The 26,833-nt window shown below is 42.9% G+C and overlaps 1 protein-coding gene across 1 annotated transcript in view; it reads right to left on the reverse strand.

The window, feature by feature from the left end:
- CATSPERB (catsper channel auxiliary subunit beta) overlaps positions 1-26,833 on the reverse strand; it is a 101,605-nt gene that overhangs the window by 28,407 nt on the left and 46,365 nt on the right. The window contains exons 17-21 of the mRNA XM_073350352.1: positions 25,034-25,227; positions 15,420-15,773; positions 10,554-10,693; positions 4,743-4,940; positions 784-894 (exon numbers count right to left, since the gene is read on the reverse strand). Coding sequence (XP_073206453.1) covers positions 784-894; positions 4,743-4,940; positions 10,554-10,693; positions 15,420-15,773; positions 25,034-25,227 — 997 coding nt within the window. The remainder of the gene's footprint in view (positions 1-783; positions 895-4,742; positions 4,941-10,553; positions 10,694-15,419; positions 15,774-25,033; positions 25,228-26,833) is intronic.

Genomic DNA, 26,833 nt, shown 5'->3' on the forward strand with positions numbered 1-26,833 from the left:
AAAATTTATTCCCTAGAATCCCCTACTGTAGTGAAGCTGGGGATGCTGGAAGATCTGGTAGTGGCTACTGAAATAGACATGATCCTTGTCAGTTTCACTTCTGCTCACCATTGAATAGTAGCTGTGAAACTGACCAGACCTGTCATCGAGAGAGAGAGAGACCCCCATTCCCACCCTACAATATCCAACGGACCAGTAACTGGGCACTCACATGTCCCTGTTCCAAAGCAGGCAGAGCGGGGACTTGAACCACATTCTATGTGAGTGCCCCAAACACCTGGTTACTCTGGGATGGGTCTCTTCCTCCATTCACCTCACCTCATTTTTCATCAGAACTTCCATCCTGGATCTGAAAAACCTTCCCAACAAAAGTTTAATCAAAATGGATATGCTTCTGAGGAATTGACATTTTCCATTTAAAAAATGTCCAGCAGGTCTAGTGCCATTCAGTTCCCACTGTCCTTCCTCTCTATTGTTGCAGAATCCACAGTTGTACACCGCAGTTTCCATCAAAGTATGTTAGTGGTGCTATAATGCTCCACAAGCCCTGCTGTAGATCCGGTATATAGGAAAGAAGATTTTACCCTGAGCAAGATGAAAAAGATGAAGCTGGCATATCACTAACTGTCCTGTCTGTAAACTTACCTCTCTTTGATCTTTTGTAGTATTGATTATTTAAAGTGACTGATAGAAAACTGAACAGAATGTACAAAATGAACAGTATTGATAGCACGCATGATCCCAGAACATTCAGCAGCAGTGAAATGATTACAGAAGACTTACTTTTGATCCTGCAAAATAATCTCTCATTCTAGGTTTGCTGGGGTCAGCATTATAAAAGTTATCAGTGAGTGGAAGAGCTATTCCCAGTTTAGATGGAGGCCTGTAGTTTACCTGTGTATAATACAACAGAAGAGAGATGGATACGGAATAAATATACATTCAGATGTAGTCAAAAGGATGATACAAGAGTTTCTTAACATCAGAATAACTGGTAGAAGAAATGCATATGGTATTAATACCACTAAGGACACAAAACAGACCTGTTCATTTATTTTTATCACATTTCCATGTCCACTGTTGTCCCAAATGGAAAAGTATCTATCTCCTTAAAATATATGTATTATAAATGTTTAATAAAATGAATTATAAACCAAGTGGACTCAATTTTCAAACATGGGCATCTAAATGGAACATTCAGATCCTATATTTGAACGTTCAAATTGACACACACACACATTTGACATGTCTATATGCTGATCCTCGTAAGGGATTTGGTTGTCTTATTTAGGCATCTATGTTTGAAATATGGGTCTAACAATGTGCAAAGTTTTGTATACTTTGTATCTTAAATACAATTAAGATATTACAGAATTGTCCAATATTAAGTCTGATCTAGAATATTTCACATGATTAAAAAGCCATGTTAGAAAATGAACCATTCAGTCATATGAATTGGCGATGTGTATAAGATAACCAATGTTAAGAAAGAAGTATTCAGTGGTCAAGTTAATAATACCATAACTCAGTGACTTGGTTCTCTGTCTTGCCCCTCTCCCTGCTTCCAATCCCATTTCAGAGCTCCTGTATCTGTGGGGTTTAGGAATCTTGAGAAAAAACAAAATATTCTGGAGGAAAGTAGAAGCCTTGAAATCATAAATTAACATGTAGTGAGAGGATCTGCATGACTGGAATGTTAAAAGCAATGATTATAACCTATTTAGAAAACACTGAGTGGGCAAAAGGGGAAGGGAGTGGTTCTGTATGCCAAAAATGGCATTACCTGTTTCCAAGTCACTGACAACTTGGAAAAAAAATGCTCTTGAATGCTTAGAGATCAATGTCCTAGCAGATGATAATGCACAAGATAGGATACTAATTGGTGTCTGCTTCAGACCACCAGATCACACTAGAGAACAGGATGACCTACTCCTGTAGTGCCTATCTACGAAGTGTCTGGAAAAAAAGATGTGAGTTTCATGGGGAACTTCAATTTGAGTCTCATGCTACCAGTACTAAAACATCCTTTGAATTTCTAAATATTATAGATGAGAATTGCTTAACTCAAACAGTGCTGCATACAACATGGGGGAATTCTATGTTAGCCCTCATCTTGACAGATAAACAGGGATTGATTACAGAACTAAAAATTAATGGAAGCTTAGGTACAAGTGATCATAACTTGATCATATTTGCAATATGCAACAGAAAAAAAGTCCAAATCAGTAAGACTTGGTGCTCAAAAAGGAGCAGTTTCACAAAGCTGAAAATAATTATGAACCAAATCAGCTGGGAGGAAGAATTTCATCAGAAAAAACAATGATAATTGGAAATTGTTTAAGAACAATTATATATTAAGCAATTCCCAATTATCGTTGTTTTTTCTGATTAAATTCTTCCTCCAAGCTGATATATATAACAAATGGAAGAAAAAGGAAGTCAACAGTAATAAATATAAATCAGAATCTAAGACTTGTAGAAAATTGATAAGGGAAGCCAAGGGACACAAGGAGAAATTTATGGCCAGCAGAGTTAAAGACAATAATATAGTAAGTTTTTTTTAGCAAAAAAACTTAACAAAAGGAAACCTAACAATGGTATTAGTCCATTATTAGATGGAAATGATACAATTATTAATAATAATGCACAAAAGACAGAAGGATTCAATATATATTTCTGTTCTGAATTTGGGGAAAGCAGATGATATTGTCATCATATAATGATGATGATGATAATGATGATACTATTTCCATTCCACTAGCATCTCAGAAAGATGTTAGACAGCAGCTATTAGAGTTAGACATTTTAAAATCAGCTGACAACTTGCACTGAAGAGTTTTAAAAGACCTGATGGGGGAACTTCCTGGACTGTGAATGTTGATTTTCAGTAAGTTTTGGAACACTGGGAAAGTGTCAGAAGAAAGCTAACATTATCCCAATATTTAAAAAGTGTAAATGGGATGACCTGGATAATTATAAGCCTGTCAGTCTGACATCATGCTCAAATAAGTTGGTTAGTCTCTAAGGTGCCACTAGTACTCCTTTTCTTTTTGCGAATACAGACTAACACGGCTGCTACTCGGAAACCAGTCTGACATCAGTCCAAGGCAAGATAAAGGAGTGGTTGATACAGGACTTCACTGATAAAGAATTAAAGGAGGGTAATATAATTAATGCAAATCAACACGGGTTTATGGAAAACAGATCTTTTCAAACTAATTTGATTTTTTTAAAAAAAATGAGATTACAAGTTTGATTGATAAAGCTAGTTTTGTAGATGAAATATACTTAGATTTCTGCAAAACATTTGAGATGATACCATGTGATTCTTTGTTTAAAAAGAACAGAATGATATAAAATTAACAAGGCACACATTAAAAGGATTAAAAATTGGCTGATTGATAGATCTCAAAATGTAATGGTAAATGGGGAACCATAATGAAATGGATGTATAGTGGGGCCCCTCAGGAATCAGTTCTTGGCCCTATGCTGTTTAACATTTTTATCAATGACCTGGAAGAAAACAAAATCATCACTGATAAAATTTGCAGATGACAGAGAGATTGGGGGAGTGGTAAATAATGAAGAGGACAGGTCACTGCTACAGAGCAACCTGGATCATGTGGTAAACTAAGTGCAAGCAAACAATATGAGTTTTAATATGGTTAAATGTGAATGTATACATCTAGGAACAATGGATGTTGGACATACAAGATGGGGGACTCCATCCTAGGAAGCAGTCACTCTGAAAATATATGGGGGTCATGGTGGACAATCAGCCAAACGTGTCTCCAAGGTGATGCTATAGCCAAAAAGGCTAATACAATCCTGGTATGCATAAACATGGGAATCTCAAGTAAGAGTAAAGAGGTTATTTTACCTCTGTGTTTGGCACTGGTGTGATCACTGCAGGAATACTGTCTCCAGTTCTAGTGTCCACAATTCAAGAGGGACATTGATAAATTGGAGAGGGTTCAGAGAAGAGCCATGAGAATGATCAAGGGATTAGAAAACATGCCTTACAGCGGTAGCTTCAAGGAGTTCAATATATTTAGCTTAACAAAGAGAAGGTTAAGGATGACTTGATCATAGTCTGTAAGTATCTACATGGTGAATAAATATTTGAAAATGGGCTCTTCAGTCTAGCAGACAAAGGTTTTACATGATTCAACAGCTGGACATTGAAGCTAGACAAAGTCGGACTGGAAATAAGGCGTAAACGTTTTTGAAGTGAGATTAATTAACCATTGGAACATCTTATCAAGGGTCATGGTGAATTCTCCATGACTGGCAATTTTTAAATCAAATTTGGATGTTTTATAAAAAGATATGCCTGAGTTCAATAGTAATTATTTTGGAGGAGTTCTATGGCCTGTTATACAGGAATTGAGACTTGATGATCACAGTGGTCCCTTCTGGCCTTGGACTCTACAAACATTTTGATTTACTCAGCCTAAACATACTAAATATTGATGGCATATTTGTAACAAAATATAATATTTTTGGATCCAACTTTCAAGCCCTGGACTCTAATTTTACACACACATTTTTGTGCACAACTAAATTATCTACAAAAATATGTTGACACCCGTTTATTTATTCACTTCCTCAACTTTTGTGCGCAAATAAGCATGCATCCACTTTTTCTTGTGAAATCAGTGTCTCACAAGTGGTTTCACAAAATGGGAAGCTGAACATTACTCCCTTTGGATATAAATTTGCTTACTACTTATCTTTCTTACCGGCAACTGTTTTAAGAGTTTGAAACCATATGGGTCTTTTGGGTCCCCATGAAGCCAATTCTGGGCAGAGATTGAAACTGGAGAAATGTAGTGCATTGATTTACTGTACGAACAGCCACTCTTCAGTGTTAAGACAATTGTTGACACACCACAAACAAGTGATGCTTTTGTGAGAACAACAGCTATTGAAGATTTACCCTGTGGAAGTTCATATGGTAAAAATAAATGAGTACATCCAAAACATATACAATATACCATTGCAACAGGGGTGGGCCAACTGTGGCCCAGGGCCCACATTCAGCCCTCCAGATGTTTTAATCTGGCCCTGTAGCTCCTGTCAGGGACTGGGATCCGGGCTTGCTCCGGCTCCTATGCACAGGGCAGCCAGGAGCGCCCACATGCTGCCCCCAACCCAAGTGCCGCCCCTGGAGCTCCCATTGGCTGAGAACCACAGCCAATGGGAGCTGCAGGGGTGGTGCCTGTGGATGGGACAGTGCACAGAGCAGCCTGGCTGTGCCTCTGTGTAGGAGCCAGAGGGGGGACATGCTACTGCTTCTGGGAGCTGTTTGAGGTAAGCACCTCCCAGAACCTGTACCCCTGACCCCCTCCCATGCCCCAACCCCTGCCCCAGCCCTGATCCCCCTCCTGCCCTCTGAACCCCTTGGTCCTAGCCCAGAGCACCCTCCTGAACCCCCATCCCCAGGCCCACCCCAGAGCCCTCACCCCACCGACACCCCAACCCTCGATTTCGTGAGCATTCATGGCCTGCCATACAATTTCCATACCCAGATGTGGCCCTCGGGCCAAAAAGTTTGCCCATCCCTGCATTACAGTGAACATAGAAAATAAAGCTAGAAATGGCCTATAGCTCATACAGTCTTCTTCAGAAATGGTCTGTACCATTAGACACAGCAGTGCTTCATAATTTGTTCTGACTGGTTTGCTGGGTGGAGTTCAAAGGGATGATTTTAACCTATATGACTTGATACCATTTTTCTGGAGACTTTTGTATTAATTTAGATGGAATATATGGGGCCAAAAAGTCAAAGTTGTTAACATGACCCATTCACCGTTCAACATTAAACAGTTTTAAACAAGGTTCGGGATTTGGTATACAGAGACCTCAGCCTGCTTAGTACCAGGGCAAACACATTACAAATCCTTTTTAACCTTTTATTAAAAATACAGAAACAGAAGGGAAAATAGTTAAAGCATTTGAAATGTAAAGCATTAAATAAAGGTTTCCTTTTAACAACATCCCTTGTTCCCTTTCCCTTTAGTGGGGGAGAATCTTTAGAAGGACCCCCACCACCTTTGTCTGACAGTCTCTTAGATGGAATTAAAGATGGTAATAAATTGTTCTTTTGGAGAAAAGAGAAGAACTTAGTTGTGATGGGCTGGAGCTGTTGTTAAAGTCCAAACCCCTTTCCTAGGAGACAAAACATGACAAACACACACAAGAAGGAAGAGAAAATAACAGTAAAGATGGAAAATGCAGCTTCTGTCCCTGGTGTTGAATCTCACTTGCAACCACACTGCTGAATAAACAATCTCATCAGCCACTTGGAGACCTGGCATACTTGTTCCAGTACTGGACAATGTAGGATATTGCTTTTAACTGCCTTTCTAGACAAAAGCTTATAGCAATGTTGCAAAATATATAGTCCCAACTGGCTAAACCAAATGCTTATTCAAGAGAAGAAAAAGAAGAGAGATGAAATTAATGAAAAGATTTAGCCAAAGCCGGTGGAAGTGGTTTTGTCATCTGGGTCCCTCTCTCTGGCCCAGTCTGGCCAGGACATCTCAAGATCAGGCTGACAAAAGCACAATGGTGTCACGCTAGATTCCAGGAGATGGTGGGGATAGCACCCATGATGGTGAAAGCTCACTCCTTCCTCTTTCATAGAATTATAGAAGATTAGGGTTGGAAGAGACCTCAGGAGGTCAGCTAGTCCAACCCCCTGCTCAGAGCAGGACCAACACCTACTAAATCATCCCAGAGAGGGCTTTGTGAAACCAGGCCTTAAAAACCTCTAAGGATGGAGATTCCACCCCCTCTCTAGGTAACCCATTTCAGTGCTTCACCACCCTTCTAATGAAATAGTTTTTCCTAATAGCCAGCCTAGGCCTCCCCCACTGCAACTTGAGACCACTGTTACTTGTTCTGTCATCTGCCACCACTGAGAACAGCAGAGCTCCATCCTCTTTGGAACCCTCCTTCAGGTAGTTGAAGGCTGCTATCAAATCCCCCCTCATTCTCCTCTTCTGCAGACCAAACAAGCTCAGTTCCCTCAGCCTCCCCTCATAAGTCATGTGCCCCAGCCCCCTGATAATTTTCGCTGCCCTCCGCTGGACTCTCTCCAATTTCTCCACATCCTTTCTGTAGTGGGGGGCCCAAACCTGGACGTAATACTCCATATGTGGCCTCACCAGTGCCAAATAGAGAGGGATAACAACTTCCCTCGATCTGCTGGCAATGCTCCTACTAATGCAACCCAATATGCCATTAGCCTTCTTGGCAACAAGGGCACACTGCTGACTCATAGCTAGCTTCTCATCCACCGTAATCCCCAGGTCCTTTTCTGCAGGAACTGCTGCTTAGCCAGTCGTTCCCCAGCCTGTAGCTTGCATGGGATTCTTCCGTCCTAAGTGCAGTACTCTGCACTTGTCCTTGTTGAACCTCATCAGATTTCTTTTGGCCCAATCCTCCAATTTGTCTAGGTCACTCTGGACCCTATCCATACCCTCCAAGTATTTACCTCTTCCCCAAGCTTAGTGTCATCTGCAAACTTGCTGAGGGTGCAATCCATCCCATCATCCAGATCATTAATAAAGATGTTGAACAAAACAGGCCCGAGGACCGACCCCTGGTGTACTCAGCTGCCAACTAGACATCGAGCCATTGGTCACTACCCGTTGAGCCCGACAATGTAGCCAGCTTTCTATCCACCTTATAGTACATTAATCCAATCCATACTTTTTTAACTTGCTGGCAAGAATACTGTGGGAGACCGTATCAAAAGTTTTGCTAAAGTCAAGATATATCATGTCCACTGCTTTCCCCATATCCAGAGAGCCAGATATCTCATCATAGAAGGCAATCAGGTTGGTCAGGCATGACTTTCCCTTGGTGAATCCATGTTGACTGTTCCTGATCACCTTCCTCTCCTCAAGTGCTTGAAAATGGTTTTCTTGAGGACCTGCTCCATGATTTTTCCAGGGACTGAAGTGAGGTTGACTGGTCTGTAGTTTCCCGGGTTCTCCTTCTTCCCTTTTTTAAAGATGGGCACTATATTTGCCTTTTCCCAAATGTCCAGGACCTCCCCCGATCGCCATGAGTTTTCAAAGATAATGGCCAATGGCTCTTCAATCATATCAGCCAATTCCCTCAGCACTCTCGGATGCAATAGATGTGGACTTGTGCATGTCCAGCTTTTCTAAATAGTCCTTAACCTGTTCTTTCACCATTGAGGGCTGTTCACCTCCTCCCCATACTGTGTTGGCCAGGACAGCAGTGTGGGAGTTGACCTTGTCTATGAAGACAGAGGCAAAAAAAATGATTGAGTACTTCAGCTTTTTCCACATTACCTGTCACTAGGTTGCCTCCCCCATTCAGTAAGGGTCCCACACTTTCCCTGACCACCTTCTTGTTGCCAACATACCTGTAGAAACCCTTCTTGTTACCCTTCATATCCCTTGCTAGCTGCAACTCCAGTTGTGTTTTGGCCTTCCTAATTACACCCCTGCATGCTCGAGCAATATTCTAATACTCCTCCCTTCTCATCTGTCCAAGTTTCCACTTCTTGTAAGCTTCCTTTTTGTGTTTAAGCTCACCGAAGATTTCCCTGTTAAGCCAAGCTGGTTGCCTGCCACATTTACTATTCTTTCTGCATGTCTGGATGATTTGTTCCTGTGCCCTCAATAAGGCTTCTTTAAAATACAGCTAGCTTTCCTGGACTCCTTTCCCCCTCATATTAGTCTCCCAGGGGATCCTGCCTATCAGTTCCCTAAGGGAGAAACTCTGCTTTTCTGAAGTCCAGGGTTCGTATTTTGCTACTCTCCTTTCTTCCTTTTGTAAAGATCCTGAACTCAACCATCTCATGGTCACTGCTGCCCAGGTTGCCATCCACTTCTCCTTCCCTTACTGATTCTTCCCTGTTTGTAAGCAGCAGGTCAAGAGGAGACCGGCCCCTGGTTGGTTCTTCCAGTAGTTGCACCAGGAAGTTGTGCAATTACAGTTACTGGTACAGTTGTGCAGTCATCAATTACTGTGTTCACTTCCGTCCATCTGAATTCCCTCCCTCAATCTTATTTTTTTTGAAGAACCCCAAAAGGGATGACAGGTGAAATAGTCCATCCCCTCATTATTTTGTCCAATAGGACTAATTTATGACACACGATTTTGGTTAATTGATTTCTGGTTCCACACTTCTCTTGGTTACCATGCATGATCTTAATAAAGTCCCTGACGTAGATCAGTAGGCCTTTTTGTTTGGACTAATTCAGTTTGTCTCCCTTTTGCACCTTTCCCATCAATATTTGTATAGCTTATTGTGACAGTTTATGAACTTGCCCTCACTTCTCACAGTTGAGCTCACAATTGTGATACATGTATATGTTTAATTATCACAACAGCTGCCTCTCTCTACATGTAAAAGGACTATGGTTGTGATCAGCAGGGTACTCAAGCTATCTGTTTTAGACAGGAAGGGGAATGGTGGGGGATGACAGGACATGCTCTGTGAGGCGTCCTTGACTCAGGAATTCACTCTCCCACTTAATCTACCACAGCCCACGCTTGTTAATTTTCCGGACATGCTGTAAAGGCCATTCTTTTTGAACCAGGATACTTTGGGGAAAGGGGTGAGTTAGGATTATGACATGATAAAAGAGGGGTTGTTCTGATTAACAGAATTAATGTGGGTACATATAGCATATGAACTTGTGTAGACAAGTCATTATCTCACTAGTGCTGATTTTATTTTAACGTGCTTTTGTTGTGCTTGTGAAAGAGCCCACAGCAATGGAAGGGGCAGTGAAAGAATAAAAAAAACTTTACAAAGGGGTAAGTTTTTCTTGAGTTGCTCCACATTACCTGACAAATACTGCCTTTACCCCAACACCAAACACACGGAAAGGAAAAAAAGCGAGTGTCAAGGTGAAACCTGATGGGTTACTCTCCCATCATTAATCTAAGATTTCCATGCTCTGGCATGGCAGTGTCACTTCCCCATGGGGCATTCACACTGATATTAATCGGTCCTAAAGCCTACATTCTGATCTCCATTAATCTTTCACACCTCATAGGCAATATGCTCATGTAGACCCACAAACAGACAACTAGGATAACAAGGTCTCTGCCCTGAGGAAGTTAGAAAATAAACTGTATTGATAATGAATAATATGAATGAATAACAAAGTACACTGTGGGCAGAGATGCAAGGAAGAACAAACAAGTGAAAATGAATACTGCACTTTGAAGTAATTTTATATTATATATACTAGATAGATAGATTCCATTCCATTGCCATTCCATAGGTGGAACTCACAGTGACATGTATGAGAACTTCACACAAGGACTGAGGGTCAACAGAAAATAGATATTCACAAAATTTTGATAAAATGTTGAAAATGTTTCATAGCAAAGTCCTTTAACAAAGATATTCTTCATGACCCAGTCACTTCATAAGTGTAAATTCTCTCAATGTATAATCATCTGCTCTGTCCCCCTTTATCAAAACTCTGCTAAATAAAAAATGAAAGATACTATTGTAGGAGCCAGTATGTTACTCACTACTGGTCTACTCTTACTTGTTTGAAAAAACTGTTAGTGACAGAGAATTTCATCGTGTAACTATCAGTGTCATCCCAGTAATCGTTTGTCTTCACTTTAAATAGGGATGGATTTCCAACTACTAGCTTCATTAGTGGCATGTGAAAGACTGGATAGTCTGTGAAATCAAGCACAGAAATGAAGATCATAATTACTTGAAGCCACGTGCTCCCTTACTATAGGAAAACTCAATTGAGGAACAATTAAGCCCAAGACTCAAAGTTTGAACTCGGAGTTGCCACCTAATGCTCCACTCAAAGGGAAGAGATTTGTGTCCATATGGAGTGAACAGGGAAGAGTTATCCCCTACTCACAGCTCTGTATGTTCTCTTCCTCAACATTAGGAGTTGCTTCTTAATTTGGCCGAACAGGTCAACTAACCTGTTACTGTAATGTGTCCTCACACAGATGAGTGCAGATTTTTGTGGGAACCATATCTCAGAATTTCCTGACTTTTTCCTCTCTGGCCTCCCTGCATCTCATCCCACTCTTTCCAGTCTGGGCTGCTTTTTAAAATTATCTTCCTGTCTCACCATTCGATCATGTCACTCCCATTCTCTTTGAATCAGACTTCCTCTCACAATCTAGCTTCTCACCCTCATTCTCAGTGCTCTGGCACAATTCTATGCTGGCCTGTATCTCAGCTCTCATTTCTCACCAATATCGTTACCCTCAGCAATGCAACTTTGGTATGCTTCACCCACCTTGGCCTTTGCACCTTTTTCCATGCCACCTCTTATGCTTAGAATATCATGCTTCTTGTTATTTTCCAAACAATCATTCTTCATTCCATTTCTTTGTTAAAACAGAATTCTGCCACAAAGCTTACCAACATTAATCCATCAATGCAATGTGTGTGTGTTAAAAGGAAGAACTCTGCATCACTTTGAAATTTGACCATCCTCTGCTAATATATTGCACTATGATGGGATTTTCAAAAGCACCTAAGTAATTTAGGAGCACAAGTCTCATTAAATTTTCCAATGGGACCTGTATATCTCTCGGAATGCTTTGGAAAATCCCACCGGATGTTACGTACCCCTAATTAGGATGTAAAATCCTTGCCTAGGTACTGTGCTGCTCTTTGTTTTGTACATCATCAACCACATTATCATATGGTTAAAATTTTCAACCTGGGATTGAATTGCAGATTTAGGGTCAAATCCTGTTATGAAATACACCCATGCAACTCCATTCACTTACATAGGCATGTATGGGAGAGATCTATACCGGGGATTCTGATAGTTATTTTTTAATGGCTTGAGCTGGCAAACATTTATATATGTAAGTAACTTTATTTATGTGAGGACGCTCTTCACATGACTGAAGCTACTTCATGTGCAGGAACCAGTCCTAAAGTACTGACACTAATTTTCTAACACTCTCATCAATGGTTAATTTTCTTTGATTCTTACTGGGCATCAAAAGGCAGCTAGTCCCTGAGGATAGGCTATGCCCAGCTCCCTTGGACTAAGAAGGTGAGTCTAATGTACCCAGTTAAAGAGGGCTGAGCTACCCCTGTACCTATAAAGGGTTGGTAGTGGGCAGGAAGAGGAGGGATTGATTGACACAGGCTGTGCCTGGGGAGGGAGAGCCACACTGGAATACAGAAAAAAGAAAAGGAGTACTTCTGGCATCTTAGAGACTAACCAATTTATTTGAGCATAAGCTTTCGTGAGCTAATGCTCAAATAAATTGGTTAGTCTCTAAGGTGCCACAAGTATCTCCTCACTATATTTTCCACTGAATGCATCTGATGAAGTGAGCTGTAGCTCACGAAAGCTTATGCTCAAATACATTGGTTAGTCTCTAAGGTGCCACAAGTACTCCTTTTCTTTTTGCGAATACAAACTAACACAGCTGCTACTCTGAAAACTGGAATACAGTTAACTCCTGGTAGGTACCCTGGAACAAAGTAGGGGCTGGTGCCCTGAGGCTGCTCAGAACTGAGAGCCTGACAGAGGGCCCTGAGAGGGGTGGAGCAGCAACCTGAAAAAAAAGACTGAATTAAAATTGTTTTTCTGTTTATTTGATGGTTTCTATTAAGAAAGTAAGCCTCCTTGCAAGACAATGGGCATGGCAGCATATATTTTGGAGGTGGGGAGAAGCCTGGCCCAGCGACACTGGGGATTAATACAAAAGTGGAAAAATCACCCATACGGTACTATTTACATGAAAAACTGTGTTTAATCATTCTGGCCCCTGGCACTTCATGTTCTCTTTCCTGTTATTATTTTATTCCATTGGTTTGATTTAGTCATACATCTATTTGGCCAACTATTTTAAAAGTATGGTTCAAAAGTCAGGGTATCATCTGGTGCTTATATGTAATTGAAAAATCAATGAACACACATTTTAAAAGAAAAAAATCAGCTTCACCTTTGCATTAAATTTCTTCAACCATATTTCTCCAAGCATGTCAAAAGCTACTTGTCTTTGCTGAGAACAGAGGGCCAGATCCAATGTTCACTGAAGTCAGTGGAAAGACTGCCATTGACTTAATGAAATTTGGATCATGCCTTAAGTCCATAGTGTGACATTGCACTCCATTTGCTTTATGAAAATATGCTTATGAATGTGAATATAATATAACTGGAATATGCTTTATGCAAAAGGCCTCTTGTAAGGTATCATTACAAAGCTTATAATCTGCTGAGTGTGTTCATCCTAGTTGTATGCATGTATCATTCTTGTATCTGAATCTTGAAATATGAAGTATAACTCTGAGGTCCTATTGTAATTATACAAAGTGTGGGCCATTAATGGTGGTTTAGAATCTTGATGGCTCCCATTGACTAGGACAATTGGTTGTAAATGGCTAATTTACCTGCAAGCCTTCCTGTGTATATTTGAGCCAGCCCATGGGTCATGAAGAATGAGGTCTCACAGGGACATGTGATCATGTCAGCTGATAATGAAATCCATCTTAAATCTAGTACTTTTCCATTTAGAAGGAGGGGGTGGAGACTCAGAGAGACAAAATATTCCCACCTTGTGCCAAAGCTATAAAAAGGGGTGGAGCAGGACAAAGGGAGGGCCAGTCATGAGAAAACCCCTAGTTAACACCTAAGATGTCTGCTGGAACTAACAAGGACTGTACCAGGGGAAAGGATTGGGCCCAGACTACGAAGAAGTCTAGTCTGTGAAAGAAGCTTATTGGAACATCTCTGAGAGCAAGATATTACCTGTAATCAATTTCTTAATGTATTAGGCTTAGACTTGCATGTTTTTGCTTTATTTTGCTTGGTAACTTACTTTGTTCTGTCTGTTCTTACTTGGAACCACTTAAACCAGAGGTGGGCCACATCCGGCCCACAGGACCCTCCTGCCCGGTCCCTGAGCTCCTGGCCCGGGAGGCTACCCCCAGCCCCTCCCCTGCTGTCCCTCCCTCCCCTGCAGCCATGCGGCCAGTGCAACGCTCTGGGCGGCTGGGCAGCGTGGTTGCAGAGCGCGGCCTGACCCGGTGCTCCGGGTGGCGCGGCTGTAGCGCCACCGGCCACTGGTGCTCCAGGCAGCACAGTAAGGGGGCAGGGAGCGGGGGAGTTGGATAGAGGGCAGGGAAGTTTGGGGGGTGGTCAGGGGCCGGGAGTGTGGATAGGAGTCAGGGTGGTCAGAGGGGAACAGGGGGGTTGAATGGGGGCAGGGGTCCTGGAGGGGGGGCAACCAGGAAGGGTGGGGTTGGATGGGGCGGCAGGGGGCAGTTAGGGGCAGGGGTTCCGCGGGCGGTCAGGGGACAGGGAGAAGGGGTGGTTGGATGGGGCAGGGATCCCGGGGGGGCAAGTCAGGAATGAGAAGGGGGGTTGGATTGGGTGGCAGGGGGCAGTCAGGTGTGGGGGGTCCAGGGTGGTCGGGGACAAGGGGTGGTGGAGGGGGTAGGAGTCCTGGGGGGGGCCGACAGGGGGGGAAATTGGATAGGAGGCGGCGGCTGGGCCATGCCTGGCTGTTTGGGGAGACATAGCCTCCCCTAACCGGCCCTCCATACAATTTTGGAAACCCAATGTGGCCCTCAGGCCAAAAAGTTTGCCTGCCCCTGACTTAAATCCTACTTTTTTATACTTAATAAAATCACTTTTGTTTATTAGTAAACCCAGAAAAAGTGATTAATACCTTTGGGAGCAAACAGATGTGCATATCTCTCCATCAGTTTTATAGAAGGCGGACAATTTATGAGTTTACCCTGTATAAGCTTTATTCAGAGTGAAATGGATTTATTTTGGGTTTGGATCCTATTGGAAGCTGGGTGCTGGAATCAGGTAACCTGCAGAGCTGTTTTCACTTAAAGCCTACAGCTTTTGGGGTGTGGCCCGGACCCTGGGTCTGTGTTGCAGCAGGCTAGCATGTCTGGTTCCACAAGGCGGGGTTCTGGAGTCCCAAGCTGGCAGGGAAAACAGGCTCAGAGGTAATTTTAGCACATCAGGTGACAGTCCCAAGGGGTCTCTGGGACCGAACCCTTCACATATAAGAAGTTTTAAGTTTTAAAATTAACCCAGTCATGAGTGCAAAGCAAAACCATCTGTCAAAATGTTGTAAATGTTACAATGGCCATACTAAGGTGCTTGGCTTTGGGTGTGAGGAGAGAGTGGAGGTAAATAGAATATGGTTCAAAAATTTCTTTTTGTCCAAAAACAACCATGTATAATTTCAGTTTATAATTCCACCAAGTGGCAGGGGCTTGAAATGTAGGACATTGTCTTCATTGGAGTTACTCCAAATTTACATCTAACTGAAATCAGTATCTGGCCATTATCATGTAAAATTCACCCAAACCAGCCTCATATCTATTTTACATTTTGTGTTCAGACTATAGAGCTCAAGAAATAAAAACAAAATTCAAAATGTCTCACCTGTATCAACAGGGGTTACTCTGAATCCAAAATTGAAGGTTTGGGTAAGATCCAAGTATTTAATGGCATTCAGTGGTAGATTATCATCAAGCTCTCGTACCCAGTATCTACAGGTGCCTACTATAATCTTCCATTTTCTTCCATTCGTAGTGCCAAAGTCATACACAAACCACATGGCTGACCCAAAGGTTCTGTTGAAAGGCACTCTCTCAGGCATGGTAGCATCTGCCAAAGCAGTCAGATTATCCAGAACTTCAACAATCAGGAAGCTGCTAAAGCCAGGAATCACCACAGTCTTCTCAATATCAGAAGATTTAAATGGAGTAGTAACAACCTTCAGCCTACCATTATAATCTAAATTAAGAAAACAGAATAATTACATTTTCTGTTCAGTAATTTTTAGTTTGCAAATCTAGGGCCAGATTATGGCACCCTTAGGCCTGGTCTACACTACGAGTTTATGTTGGATTTAGCAGCGTTAAATCCGAATTAACCCTGCACCTGTCCACAAAACGAAGCCATTTTTTCGACATAAAGGGCTCTTAAAATCGATCTCGGTACTCCTCCCCAACGACGGGATTAGCGCTGAAATTGACATCGCCGTTTCGAATTAGGGTTAGTGTGGATGCAATTCGAAGGTATTGGCCTCCGGGAGCTATTCCACAGTGCACCATTGTGACCACTCTGGACAGTACTCTGAACTCGGATGCACTAGCCAGGTGTACAGGAAAAGCCCCGGGAACATTTGAATCTCATTTCCTGTTTGGCCAGGCGAGCTCATCAGTACAGGTGATCATGCAGTCCCAGAATTGAAAAAGAGCTCCAGCATGGACCGAATGGGAGGTACTGGATCTGATCGCTGTATGGGGAGAGGAATCCGTGCTATCAGAACTACGTTCCAAAAGACAAAATGCCAAAACATTTCAAAAAATCTCAGATGCCATGAGGGACAGAGGCTACATCAGGGATGCAACACATTGCAGTGTGAAACTTAAGGAGCTCAGACAAGCGTACCAGAAAACCAAAGAATCAAATGGATGCTCCGGGTCAGAGCCCCAGACATGCCACTTCTACGCTGAGCTGCATGCAATTCCAGGGGGGGCTGCCACCATTACTCCACTCCTGTCTGTGGACTCCGATGATGGGGTACTCTCCACCATGGCTGATGATTTTGCAGATGGGGAAGATGAGGAGGAGGAGGACAAGCTTGGGGAGAGCACACAGCACACCGTTCTCTCCGACAGCCAGGATCTTTTTATCACCCTGACTGAAATGCTCTCCCAACCCAACAAAGCCGGAGAAGGGACCTCTGGTGAGTTTACCTTTTTAAATATAATACATGTTATAAAAGCAAGCGTTTTTTAATGATTAAGTAGCCCTGAGGACTTGGGATGCATTCATGGCCAGTACTGCTACTGGAAAGTCTGTTAACGTGTCTGGGGATGGAGCAGAAATCCTCCAGGGACATCTCCATGAAGCTCTCCTGGAGGTACTCTGAAAGCCTTTGCAGAAGGTTTCTGGGGAAAGCAGCCTTATTCCGTCCTTCATGGTAGGACACTTTATCACGCCATGCTAGTAACAAGTAATCTGGTATCATTGCATGACAAAGCCTGGCAGCGTATGGTCCCGGTGTTTGCTAGCATTCAAGCAACATCCATTCTTTATCTCTCTGTGTTATCCTCAGGAGAGTGATATCGTTCATGGTAACCTGGTTGAAATAGGGGAATTTGATTAAGGGGACATTCAGAGGTGCCCATTCCTACTGGGCTGTTTGCCTGTGGCTGAAAAGAAATCCTCCACGTAGTTAGCCACGCGGTGGGATGGGGGGCCATTGGTGCTGAGCTGTTCACGTTTGGCTAGCAGGAATCTTCCCCGATACCAGCCAGGTGGTGGGGGAAGGGGAAAAGCAATCATCCCAGAGAATTGGATGGGGCAAGGGAGTTAGTTTGGTTTCTGCTGCTGCACGTTAACAGGAAAACTGCAGCACTAAATGGCCAACTCAACGGGCTTTGCTTGGTATGGGAAAGGAGGGGGCTGCTGTTATGAAGGTTGCAGAAGCCGAAAGACTATGGCTTACCACGGCCGCCTGTAAGCCGAATTCTGTTGCCCAGCCCTGCATGTGGGATCTCTAACAGCAAAGCCGCAGGCACTCAATATAAGATGCAAAATGCGACCTTGTATCAAAATCACATGTGCTATGTAATGTGAATAGCGTTGTTCACCGTGAAAGAGTATAGCCATTGTTCTGTAAAATGTATCTTTTTAAATACTTCACTCCCTTTTTTCCTCCAGTAGCTGCAAATGTTTCAAGCCTCCCTCCTCTGTCCCAAAGCCTATCCCAGATAAGGCAACGAAAAAAAACGCACGCGCGATGACATATTCTCTGAGCTCACGCAGTTGTCCGGCACTGACAGAGCTGTGTGGAGGGACACAATAGCAGAGTACAGGATGGTGGTCGATGAACGTGAGGAGAGGTGGCAGCAGGAAGATCAGAGGAGGCATGAGGAAATGCTGGGGCTACTGTGGGATCAAACGGACATACTCCGGCGTCTGGTGGACGTTCATGAATGGCAGCAGGATCACAGACTGCTGCTGCAGCCCCTGCTTAACTGCCCTCCCTCCTCCCCAAGTTCCATAGCCTCCTCACCCAGACACCCAAGAACGCGGGGTGGGAGGCTCCAGGCACCCAACCACTCCACCGCAGGGGACAGCCCAAGCAACAGAAGGCTGGCATTCAACACGTTTTAAAGTGGCCTTTTCCTTCCCTCCTACCCTCCTCCCACACCCCACCCAGGCTACCTTGTGAGTTATCTCTCTATTTTTATAAGCAATTAATAAAGAATACATGTTTTTTAAATGATAGTGACTTTATTTCCTTTGCAAGCAAGCTGTGATCAAAGGGGGGTGGCTTACAGGGAATTTAGAGGCAACCAAAGGGGCGGGTTTTCATCAAGGAGAAACAAACAGAAGTGTCTCACAGTATCCTGGCCAGTCATGAAACTGATTTTCAAAGCTTCTTTGATGCGCACCGCTTCCTGCTATGCTCTTCTAACCGCCCTGGTGTCTGGCTGCACGTATTCAGCGGCCAGGCGATTTGCATCAACCTCCCATCCCGCCATAAATGTCTCCCCCTTATTCTCACAGAGATTGTGGAGCACACAGCAAGCAGCAATAACAATGGGAATATTGGTTTCACTGAGGTCTAACTGAGTCAGGAAACTGCACCAGCAACCCTTTAAACATCCAAATGCACACTCTACCACCATTCTGCACTTGCTCAGCCTACAGTTGAACAGCTCCTGACTACTGTCCAGGGTGCCTGTGTACGGCTTCATGAGCCAGAGCATTAAGGGTTAGGCTGGGTCCCCAAGGATAACTATAGGCATTTCAACATCCCCAACAGTTATTTTCTGGTTTGGGAAGTAAATCCCTTCCTGCAGCCATTTAAACAGACCAGAGTTCCTGAAGATGTGAGCGTCATGAACCTTTCCCGGCCATTGCACGTTGATGTTGGTGAAACGTCCCTTGTGATCCATCAGTGCTTGCAGCACTATTGGAGAGTACCCCTTGCGGTTTATGTACTCGGCGGCTTGGTGCTCCGGTGCCAAGATAGGGATATGGGTTCCGTCTATGGCCCCACCACAGTTAGGGAATCCCATTGCAGCAAAGCCATCCTCTATGGCCTGCACATTTCCCAGAGTCACTACCTTTGATAGCAGCAGCTCAATAATTGCGTTGGCTACTTGCATCACAGCAACCCCCACAGTAGATTTGCCCACTCCAAATTGATTCCCGATTGACTGGTAGCTGTCTGGCGTTGCAAGCTTGAACAGGGCTATTGCCACTCACTTGTGAAAACTGTGAGGGCTGCTCTCTCATCTTGGTATTCTTGTGCTTCAGGGCAGGGGAAAGCAAGTCACAAAGTTCCATGAAAGTGCCCTTACACATGCAAAAGTTTTGGAGCCACTGGGAATCATCCCAGACCTGCAACACTATGTGGTCCCACCACCCTGTGCTTGTTTCCCGGGCCCAGAATTGGCGTTCCATGGCATGAGCCTGCCCCATTAACACCATGATCTCCAAATTGCGGGGGAACGCAGTTTTAGAGAAAAGTGCGTTCATGTCCTCATCACCATGCTGCCGTCGCCTCCTCGCCTGGTTTTTCAGGTGCTGGTTCTGCATACACTGCACGATAATGTGCGAGGTGTTTGCAATGGTCATAACTGCTGCGGTGAGCTGAACGGGCTCCATGCTTGCTGTGCTATTGCATCTACTCCTGCTTGGGCAATCCAGGGAAAAGGGTGCGGAACGATTGTTTGCCATTGCTCTGATGGAGGGAGGGGTGACTGACAACATGGCTTACAGGGTTGGCTTATAGGGTATTAAAATCAACAGAGGGGGTGGCTTTGCAAGAAACAGAATGGCCCCCTCAAGGATAGAACTCAAAACCTCAAGGATAGAACTCAAAACTGGGTTTAGCAGGCCGTTGATTTCACAGAAGGAGGGAGGAGAAAATGAATACAAAACAAATCTGGTCTATTTCTTGTTTTGATCCACTTAATCTATCTTTATACATCTTGCTGGCAGCAGACTGTGCAGTACGACCGCTAGCCATCGTTATCTCCTGGGTGCTCGGCAGAAGACGGTGCAGTATGACTGCTGGCCATTGTCTTCTGCTGGCTTCAGATTAAAAGACAGTGCACTGCCAGTAGGACTGAATCGCCATGAGACGAAACTTAAAAGGGAAATGACCTGGCTGAGTCACTCCCATGTTTGCCCAGGCGCCCGACCTCATTGAGGTTGGTTAAAAGAGCACCCAGGACTACGTCGACGACGGCTACCAGTCATACTGCACTGTCTGCTGCCAAAAGGCAATAAACTGCTGCTGTGTAGCAATGCAGTACCACATCTGCCAGCACCCAGGAGACCTACGGTGACGGTTAGCTGAGTGGGCTCCATGCTTGCCGTGGTATGGCGTCTGCACAGATAACTCAAGAAAAAAGGCGCAAAACGATTGTCTGACCTTGCTTTCATGGAGGAAGGGAGGGAGAGAAGGGGGGCCTGACGATATGTACCCAGAACCACCCGCGACAATGTTTTAGCCCCATCAGGCATTGGGATTTCTACCCAGAATTCAAATGGGCGGTGGAGACTGCGGGAACTGTGGGATAGCTACCCACAGTGCAACGCTCCGGAAGTCGACGGTTTCCTTGGTACTGTGGACACACTCCGCCGACTACATGCACTTAGAGCATTTGTGTGGAGACACACACAATCGACTGTATAAACACTTTCTACAAAACCGACTTCTATAAATTCAACCTAATTTCGTAGTGTAGACAAGACCTTACTCAAATTGAGCAGTACCTTATTCCTTCACTGGTATGTCCATATGTAAATTAACATATTATTCAGTGTGACTCATGGTGTCAGAATCTGGCTCGTAATTTCAATAAAGAATGCTCATAAGTAATAGTTTAGAAATAAAACCTCATATTGGATTTCAAACATCTGTGTTAGTTATAACTGTGACACATTTTATGAAACATAGGCTCTGATAGTGTGAAATGCCGTGTGCCTCCTCTTACCATGACATAAGAACTGCACTACCAATTCTACTCCAGCATGGGGTTTTGATACTGAGGAAATCCGTGGGTGGTTTGTGTACAGCAGCAGGAGGCAGCATCCAGCCCTAGGTTTACAGAAGGGCATTTTTGGGTGGGTGAATTTTCAGCTTTCAGTATTGATACAAATGACCATTTCTGGAATAAGTTTAAGGGTGGCAATACACTCTCTTTCAGTGGCACCATTTCAATTGCTTATAATTTATTGTATATAAAATTTCTTTAAGTATATCATAGTAATTTTTCCTCTTGGAAAACTAAGTCTATGGCATTTCTTAAAAAAACAAAACAAAAAAACCCCCATTTTGAGTGGAGTTCAAGCTAGACTCCATTAAAAAATTATATATCTATATTAAAAAAAACAGACACTTTTTTCATGCTTGTATAACTCCAGGGCAGCTCTTCTGAACTGGTTGTAAAATTTCAGTTTCAGCCGGAGGCTGAGAAAAAAACATGTGGACTTACAGACTCAAAGGAAGTCTTTAGAGGGAGTGAAAATTGGGGTTTAGAATACAATGGCTTTTCAAAATATGTTAACGATGGATGTAATATTGCTCATTTGGCTACTCTGAAAGAAAAATGAGGAAGTCTGCAAACAACTCACAATTCTCAGCACGTTTGTGCTTGTAACACTCTCTTCCTCCACTCTTTATATGTCACTTGTCTCCTTAGATCTTCAGGGTTTATATATCTTCATATGTGTTTGTATATCATCTAGTACTATGGGGCCTTTGGACACTATGTAATATAAGCATTACATATGAATATTTCTTACCAATAATTAACAATGAAGGAAGAGAAAATTGTCTCAAATTTTGTTAAAATACAGTTCTGATTTCATTGTTAAATAATGGGTATATATACTTTTGTTCCTCTTGAGTGATGCACATGTGCATACCATATCTGAGTCCTAACAGCGTTCACCATCACCAGAGCCTAAGAAGAGGCATAAGAAGCAGGGGAGATTGTTGGCACTAAGGTCTACTAAGCATGGGGATAAGAGTAGAGTGCAGTCTAAGTACTCCTCTGCTTTGATACCGCAGAAGATGGAACCATTGATTCTGGTGCCTACGGGGGTGCCATCAAGTCCGAAGCCAGAAGGAACTCCTTCCACATCCGTGGCACCACACTCTGACACTATCTCAGTACCGGCCATGCCGGAGGCATTTGTGGTTGCCAGGGATCTCCTGATCCTGTCGGTGCCAACATTGCCAGCAGTACAAGAGCCAGTGCTATTGGTGCTGGTGGACACAGGAGAACTAGCAGGATCATTACAGAGCACGGTACCATGCCAGCCTCATGTACCCCGGATGGCTCTTACTTTGGTACTGTGAATGAGAAAACCCATGATGCTCACTTCTCTATGGACCTCTCCTCCTCTGCACCAATTGCTGGCACCATCTGGAATGGCACCTTTGTGGTCAGCGAAAGGAGAGTCATTTTCTTCCAAATTAGAGGCTGGGTCTTACATTTCCCATTCTCAGAGCTGCTCCTGCTCCCCCTCCTCTAGATGTTTCCACCCTTCCTTGCTACACAGGTCCTGAATTCTCCAAGTTAAAGGATTTGGCCCTAAACAGTAAGCTCTTTGGGGCAGGGACTATCATTTATTTTGTATTTACACAGAGCCTTGCAGAAAGTAGCTCAGTGAGGTTGTTGCTTTTAGGTGCTACCACACTATAAATGTTAAGTAATAATAAACCCATATAATGTCCCCCAACTTTTCTATGGAAGGCAGATATGTAAGTAATGAAGTAAGTTATCAGAGAAGGCAGATGGAATTTAAAAGTTGATAACTAGCAAGTTATAAATTATTTTTTTAATCCTATTAACTAGAAATACCACTATTAGAGAACATTAATGTATGGAATTTTGGGGCAGAGAATAGAGTAATGCAATTTGAAATCGTCACCTGTCTGATATTCAGACATTTCAGATTTTGGAAAAGAAAGGAGATGTTATTTACCTGTACAGCAACTGGAGTTCTTCAAGATGCTTTGTCTCTATAGGTGTTCTGCTTCAGATGTGCATGCACCCAGTATGCCTGTGGTCGGAGATTTTTGCCAGGAATAACTAACTGTTTGGTCCACACATGCATCCTAGTTATCATTGTGCTCCATTCCAAGGGTATAAAGGGCAGTGTGGCAGGACCAATCACCACTCCATCACAGTACCCAGCATAAGCTAGGGACTCTGAAGCAGAGGTGAAGGAAGATGGGTAGAAGAACATCAACAGGGACAAGACATCTTAAAGACTACCAGTTACTGTACAGGTAAACTCTCCGAGCAATTGTCCCTATGGATTTTCCACTGAAAGTGCCACCCAAGCAGTAAACTAATTATGGAGAGGGTGTTCAGCATCCTGTCTAGTACAAATGAAGTACTGCACTGCCAAAAGAGGATTCCAATCCAGAAGTCTCTAGACTTCTAGCCTACTGCCTCGAGAAGGTATGAATAGAGCCCCAAATAACCTCTTTACAAATATCTATAACAGAGATACTTTTCAACAAGGCTACAGATGTAGACCCAAGTCTAGTGGAGTGAGCTCTAAGAATAGTCTGGGTGGGGAGGGGTCTAATGTCATGATTTTATAACATGTTCTTATTCACCCTGAAACCAAGTTCAATACTCTGAGTGGAAACAGGTGAACCTTTCTGCAAATGAAATAAAGAGCATCTGGGAGGTTCTTAAGGACTTTAGTCTTTGGAAATAAAAGGCTAATACTCTCTAACGAGTGAAATCTTGCTTCTTCAAGATTGGCATGAAATTTAGAGTAAAATATTGGTCATTGAATGTCTTAATTAAGCTAGAATTTGGATACTATTTAGTCTTAGCTGACATAGTAGCTACTAGGAAAGATGTCTTCACTGCAAATGTAGGAAAGAACGTCTTGCTAAAGCTTAAACAGGGGACTCAAGTGCTAGAAGGACCAAATTATGATCCCAAAGTACAGGTAATTTACCTTAATAGGAAAAAAAAGTTTCAGTAACCACTTGATAAACCTATGTCTTTGTGCGAGGGGAAAAAAAAAAAATCAAGAAACCATCTAATGGAGGGGAAGCTGCTAATAGCTGCCAAATGCACTCTAATTTAACTCAGTGACAGCCCCCCATTTTTTAGGAATAAGTAATCTAAAACATGAGATAGCTGTGACTCAAAAGGAAGCAGACCAAATGTAGAACCTCTTTCATTTCCCTTGTAGAAGGTTTTCTGCTGTTAGAATGTCCTGTACTATAGAACCATGGAGACTGACATGAGGGCATTTGCTGTGGGTGGAATTGTTCATCCCTATCCTGCCTGGACACCCAAGACACCCTTTCTGACTGATAGTCTAGGAAGGGACTCCTAGGAAAATAAGGTAGTGTGTTCTCATCTCTGTGTTGTGAATCTGATAAGAGACATCAAATTCAAAAGTGGGGCATGCAGTAGAAGGCGGAGTAATTTGTGGTAAAGTCTAAGCTATGGTCAGTACTGAAGATTCAGTTGGTTTTGATGACAGTCTTGTGACTCATATTGACAGGTGCATGTCTCCTGACAAAAGAAGGGATTTCAATTCCTCTGGAGATCCTGGGGTAGAATAAATCTATCTGGTGCTGGTGTCAATTGAGGAGAAGGCACTTCTATATTAATCCTACATGAAAAGAGGTAGCTGGTACTGGTAGTGGAATCATTGATTTAGCCAATACTGAATAACTCTTAAGAACTGACCACTTTGCTGGTGCCCAGGACTTGCTTGCCTGTCAAAGCAAAGACAAGGACTCAGAGAAGAATTTGAGATATCTAGCCATGAAGAAATAGAAAAGAAATTCAGTTTTACACTTTTGGAGAACTAACCCCACTGAAATATGAATTCCTTTATCTGCAGGTTAAATATAGTGTACATTCAGACAGCTAGAATGGGTGATTTCTTTTTGTAAAAGGTCATATATAACAGGTTATCTTCCAAAAAAAGGACCTCATTACTGTACAGAATCAATAGTATCTGTAACTTACGTTCAGGAACAAGCTGAAGCTTAACTTTGGTGATGTCTGGCGCCTTCAGTACACGTAAAGAATTACCTACAAAAGGGCTTCTACCTTCAGATTCAAAGGGAAACCTCCTCAGAATGTCTACGACGACAGAGGATAAATATTGTGGAGGATATCCATGATGGAAAACATTGACTATTGTAGCTGATCCGAATGGCCTACATGGGCAGGAAGCATACATTTGTTATGACATTAGACAATTTGCTAATTAAAGAATGTACACATGCTTAAGTCCAACCCTATTCACAATCCTACTTAAGCACATACATAAATCGAATTGACTTCAATAGGATTTAAGCATAAGTTTAGACAGTTAAGCATATGTTTAACCACCATTCCTGAATGGATATGCTTTCATGAACTGGGGTGCTAGTCAGGTCTATTAGAGTAGAAATTACCCATGTCTGTTTCCAGCACAAAGCCAGAACAGTTGGACTGTGTACAATGTTGGGTGCGAGTTGCAGAGATAGAATTCACTTCCTAACCTGCAGGCAGGCTGTGGAGCTCCAGTGCAACCCCTCTGAAGTTGATATTCCAGCCCATGGACTACAAAAGCAGTCACTGCCACTGTTCCTCTTCTACTATGTTCCTGCCTCTGGAGGACTTAGTGCAGAGGCTCTCTTACGATGGTAGCTGTTTTCAATCACCATGTTGTTTTAACACACATGGTGCTAAAAATGCTGCCAGAGCCAGAGAAACAGCTACACTAAGGTTCCCCGTGGTCCCAGCACTACTGCAGCTGAACTGGTCTTAGAAATGGTAGGAATTTTTTTATAACAATTCCATAATGTAGACAAAGCTTGAAGTAAATTCTTGGTGCATCAGAAAGCTGCAGCTGAAAAAAATCAATCCAGATGCAAAGGGAAAGAAGAGTGAAAGAGGCTGTACTGATGATTTCTACTGTTATTTCTGAAGAAAGACAGGTGACTGCTGGCAAGGGTAGAGTGGGGAAGCTTGGTTTGCTGCAGAGCTCAAAGCATATTTAAAATATAACTGCTGATTGACACAGTTGATTTGTTTCTTTACCTATGCAGCCCTTTGCCTGTCTGCTGAGACAAGCAAAGAGTTGTACTGGTGGCGGTTTGTGTCAGGTGGTTCATTAGTGTCAGGTGTTCATTAGTACTGCCACAATGTACTTCACACAGCAATCAGAAGGTAAGATTTAGCTCATTAGACAGAGAAACTGTCTCTAATGATATTGAATGCTCTAGTAGACATTTATATACAACACAAAGTCAACACAGAATTAGGTTATGACTGTCTGCTACTGTGGAAATGAGGCACTGGGCTGAAGAAGCAGAACTGATGTAAACTGGCAGAGCAGTATTAGGACATTTTCATGAGCATTACATTCATTTACAAAATTTAAAACCAAAAATAACCAGAAGCAATACAGGAACTAGACCAAAATGAAGCTTTATGTGGTCTCAACTATCTCTAAAAACCCCTCACACCAGTGTTGGGCTGATTTAACACATGATGTTAGTGTACACAAGAAGGAAGTAAATAAAAAGCTGCAATAAATCCAAGCTCCATTAAGAGACACACACACAAATGTAAGGGCTAGATACTACAGTCCTAAATCAAATAAAACTACCATTGAACTCCCACTGGACTTACTCGTCTCCTAGTAAACACCACTTCCTTCATGACTCTGCTATTTTACCTAGACTGTTTGCTGCCATCGTTGCTTCATTGGACAATCAGAGGGCAAGTGGGTCAAATTTCCAATGTTTGCTGTTAGCCATCTGGCAAAGAAAGGCT

Source organism: Lepidochelys kempii, chromosome 6 (genome assembly GCF_965140285.1).
Source record: "Lepidochelys kempii isolate rLepKem1 chromosome 6, rLepKem1.hap1, whole genome shotgun sequence".
NCBI classification, from domain to species: domain Eukaryota; kingdom Metazoa; phylum Chordata; order Testudines; family Cheloniidae; genus Lepidochelys; species Lepidochelys kempii.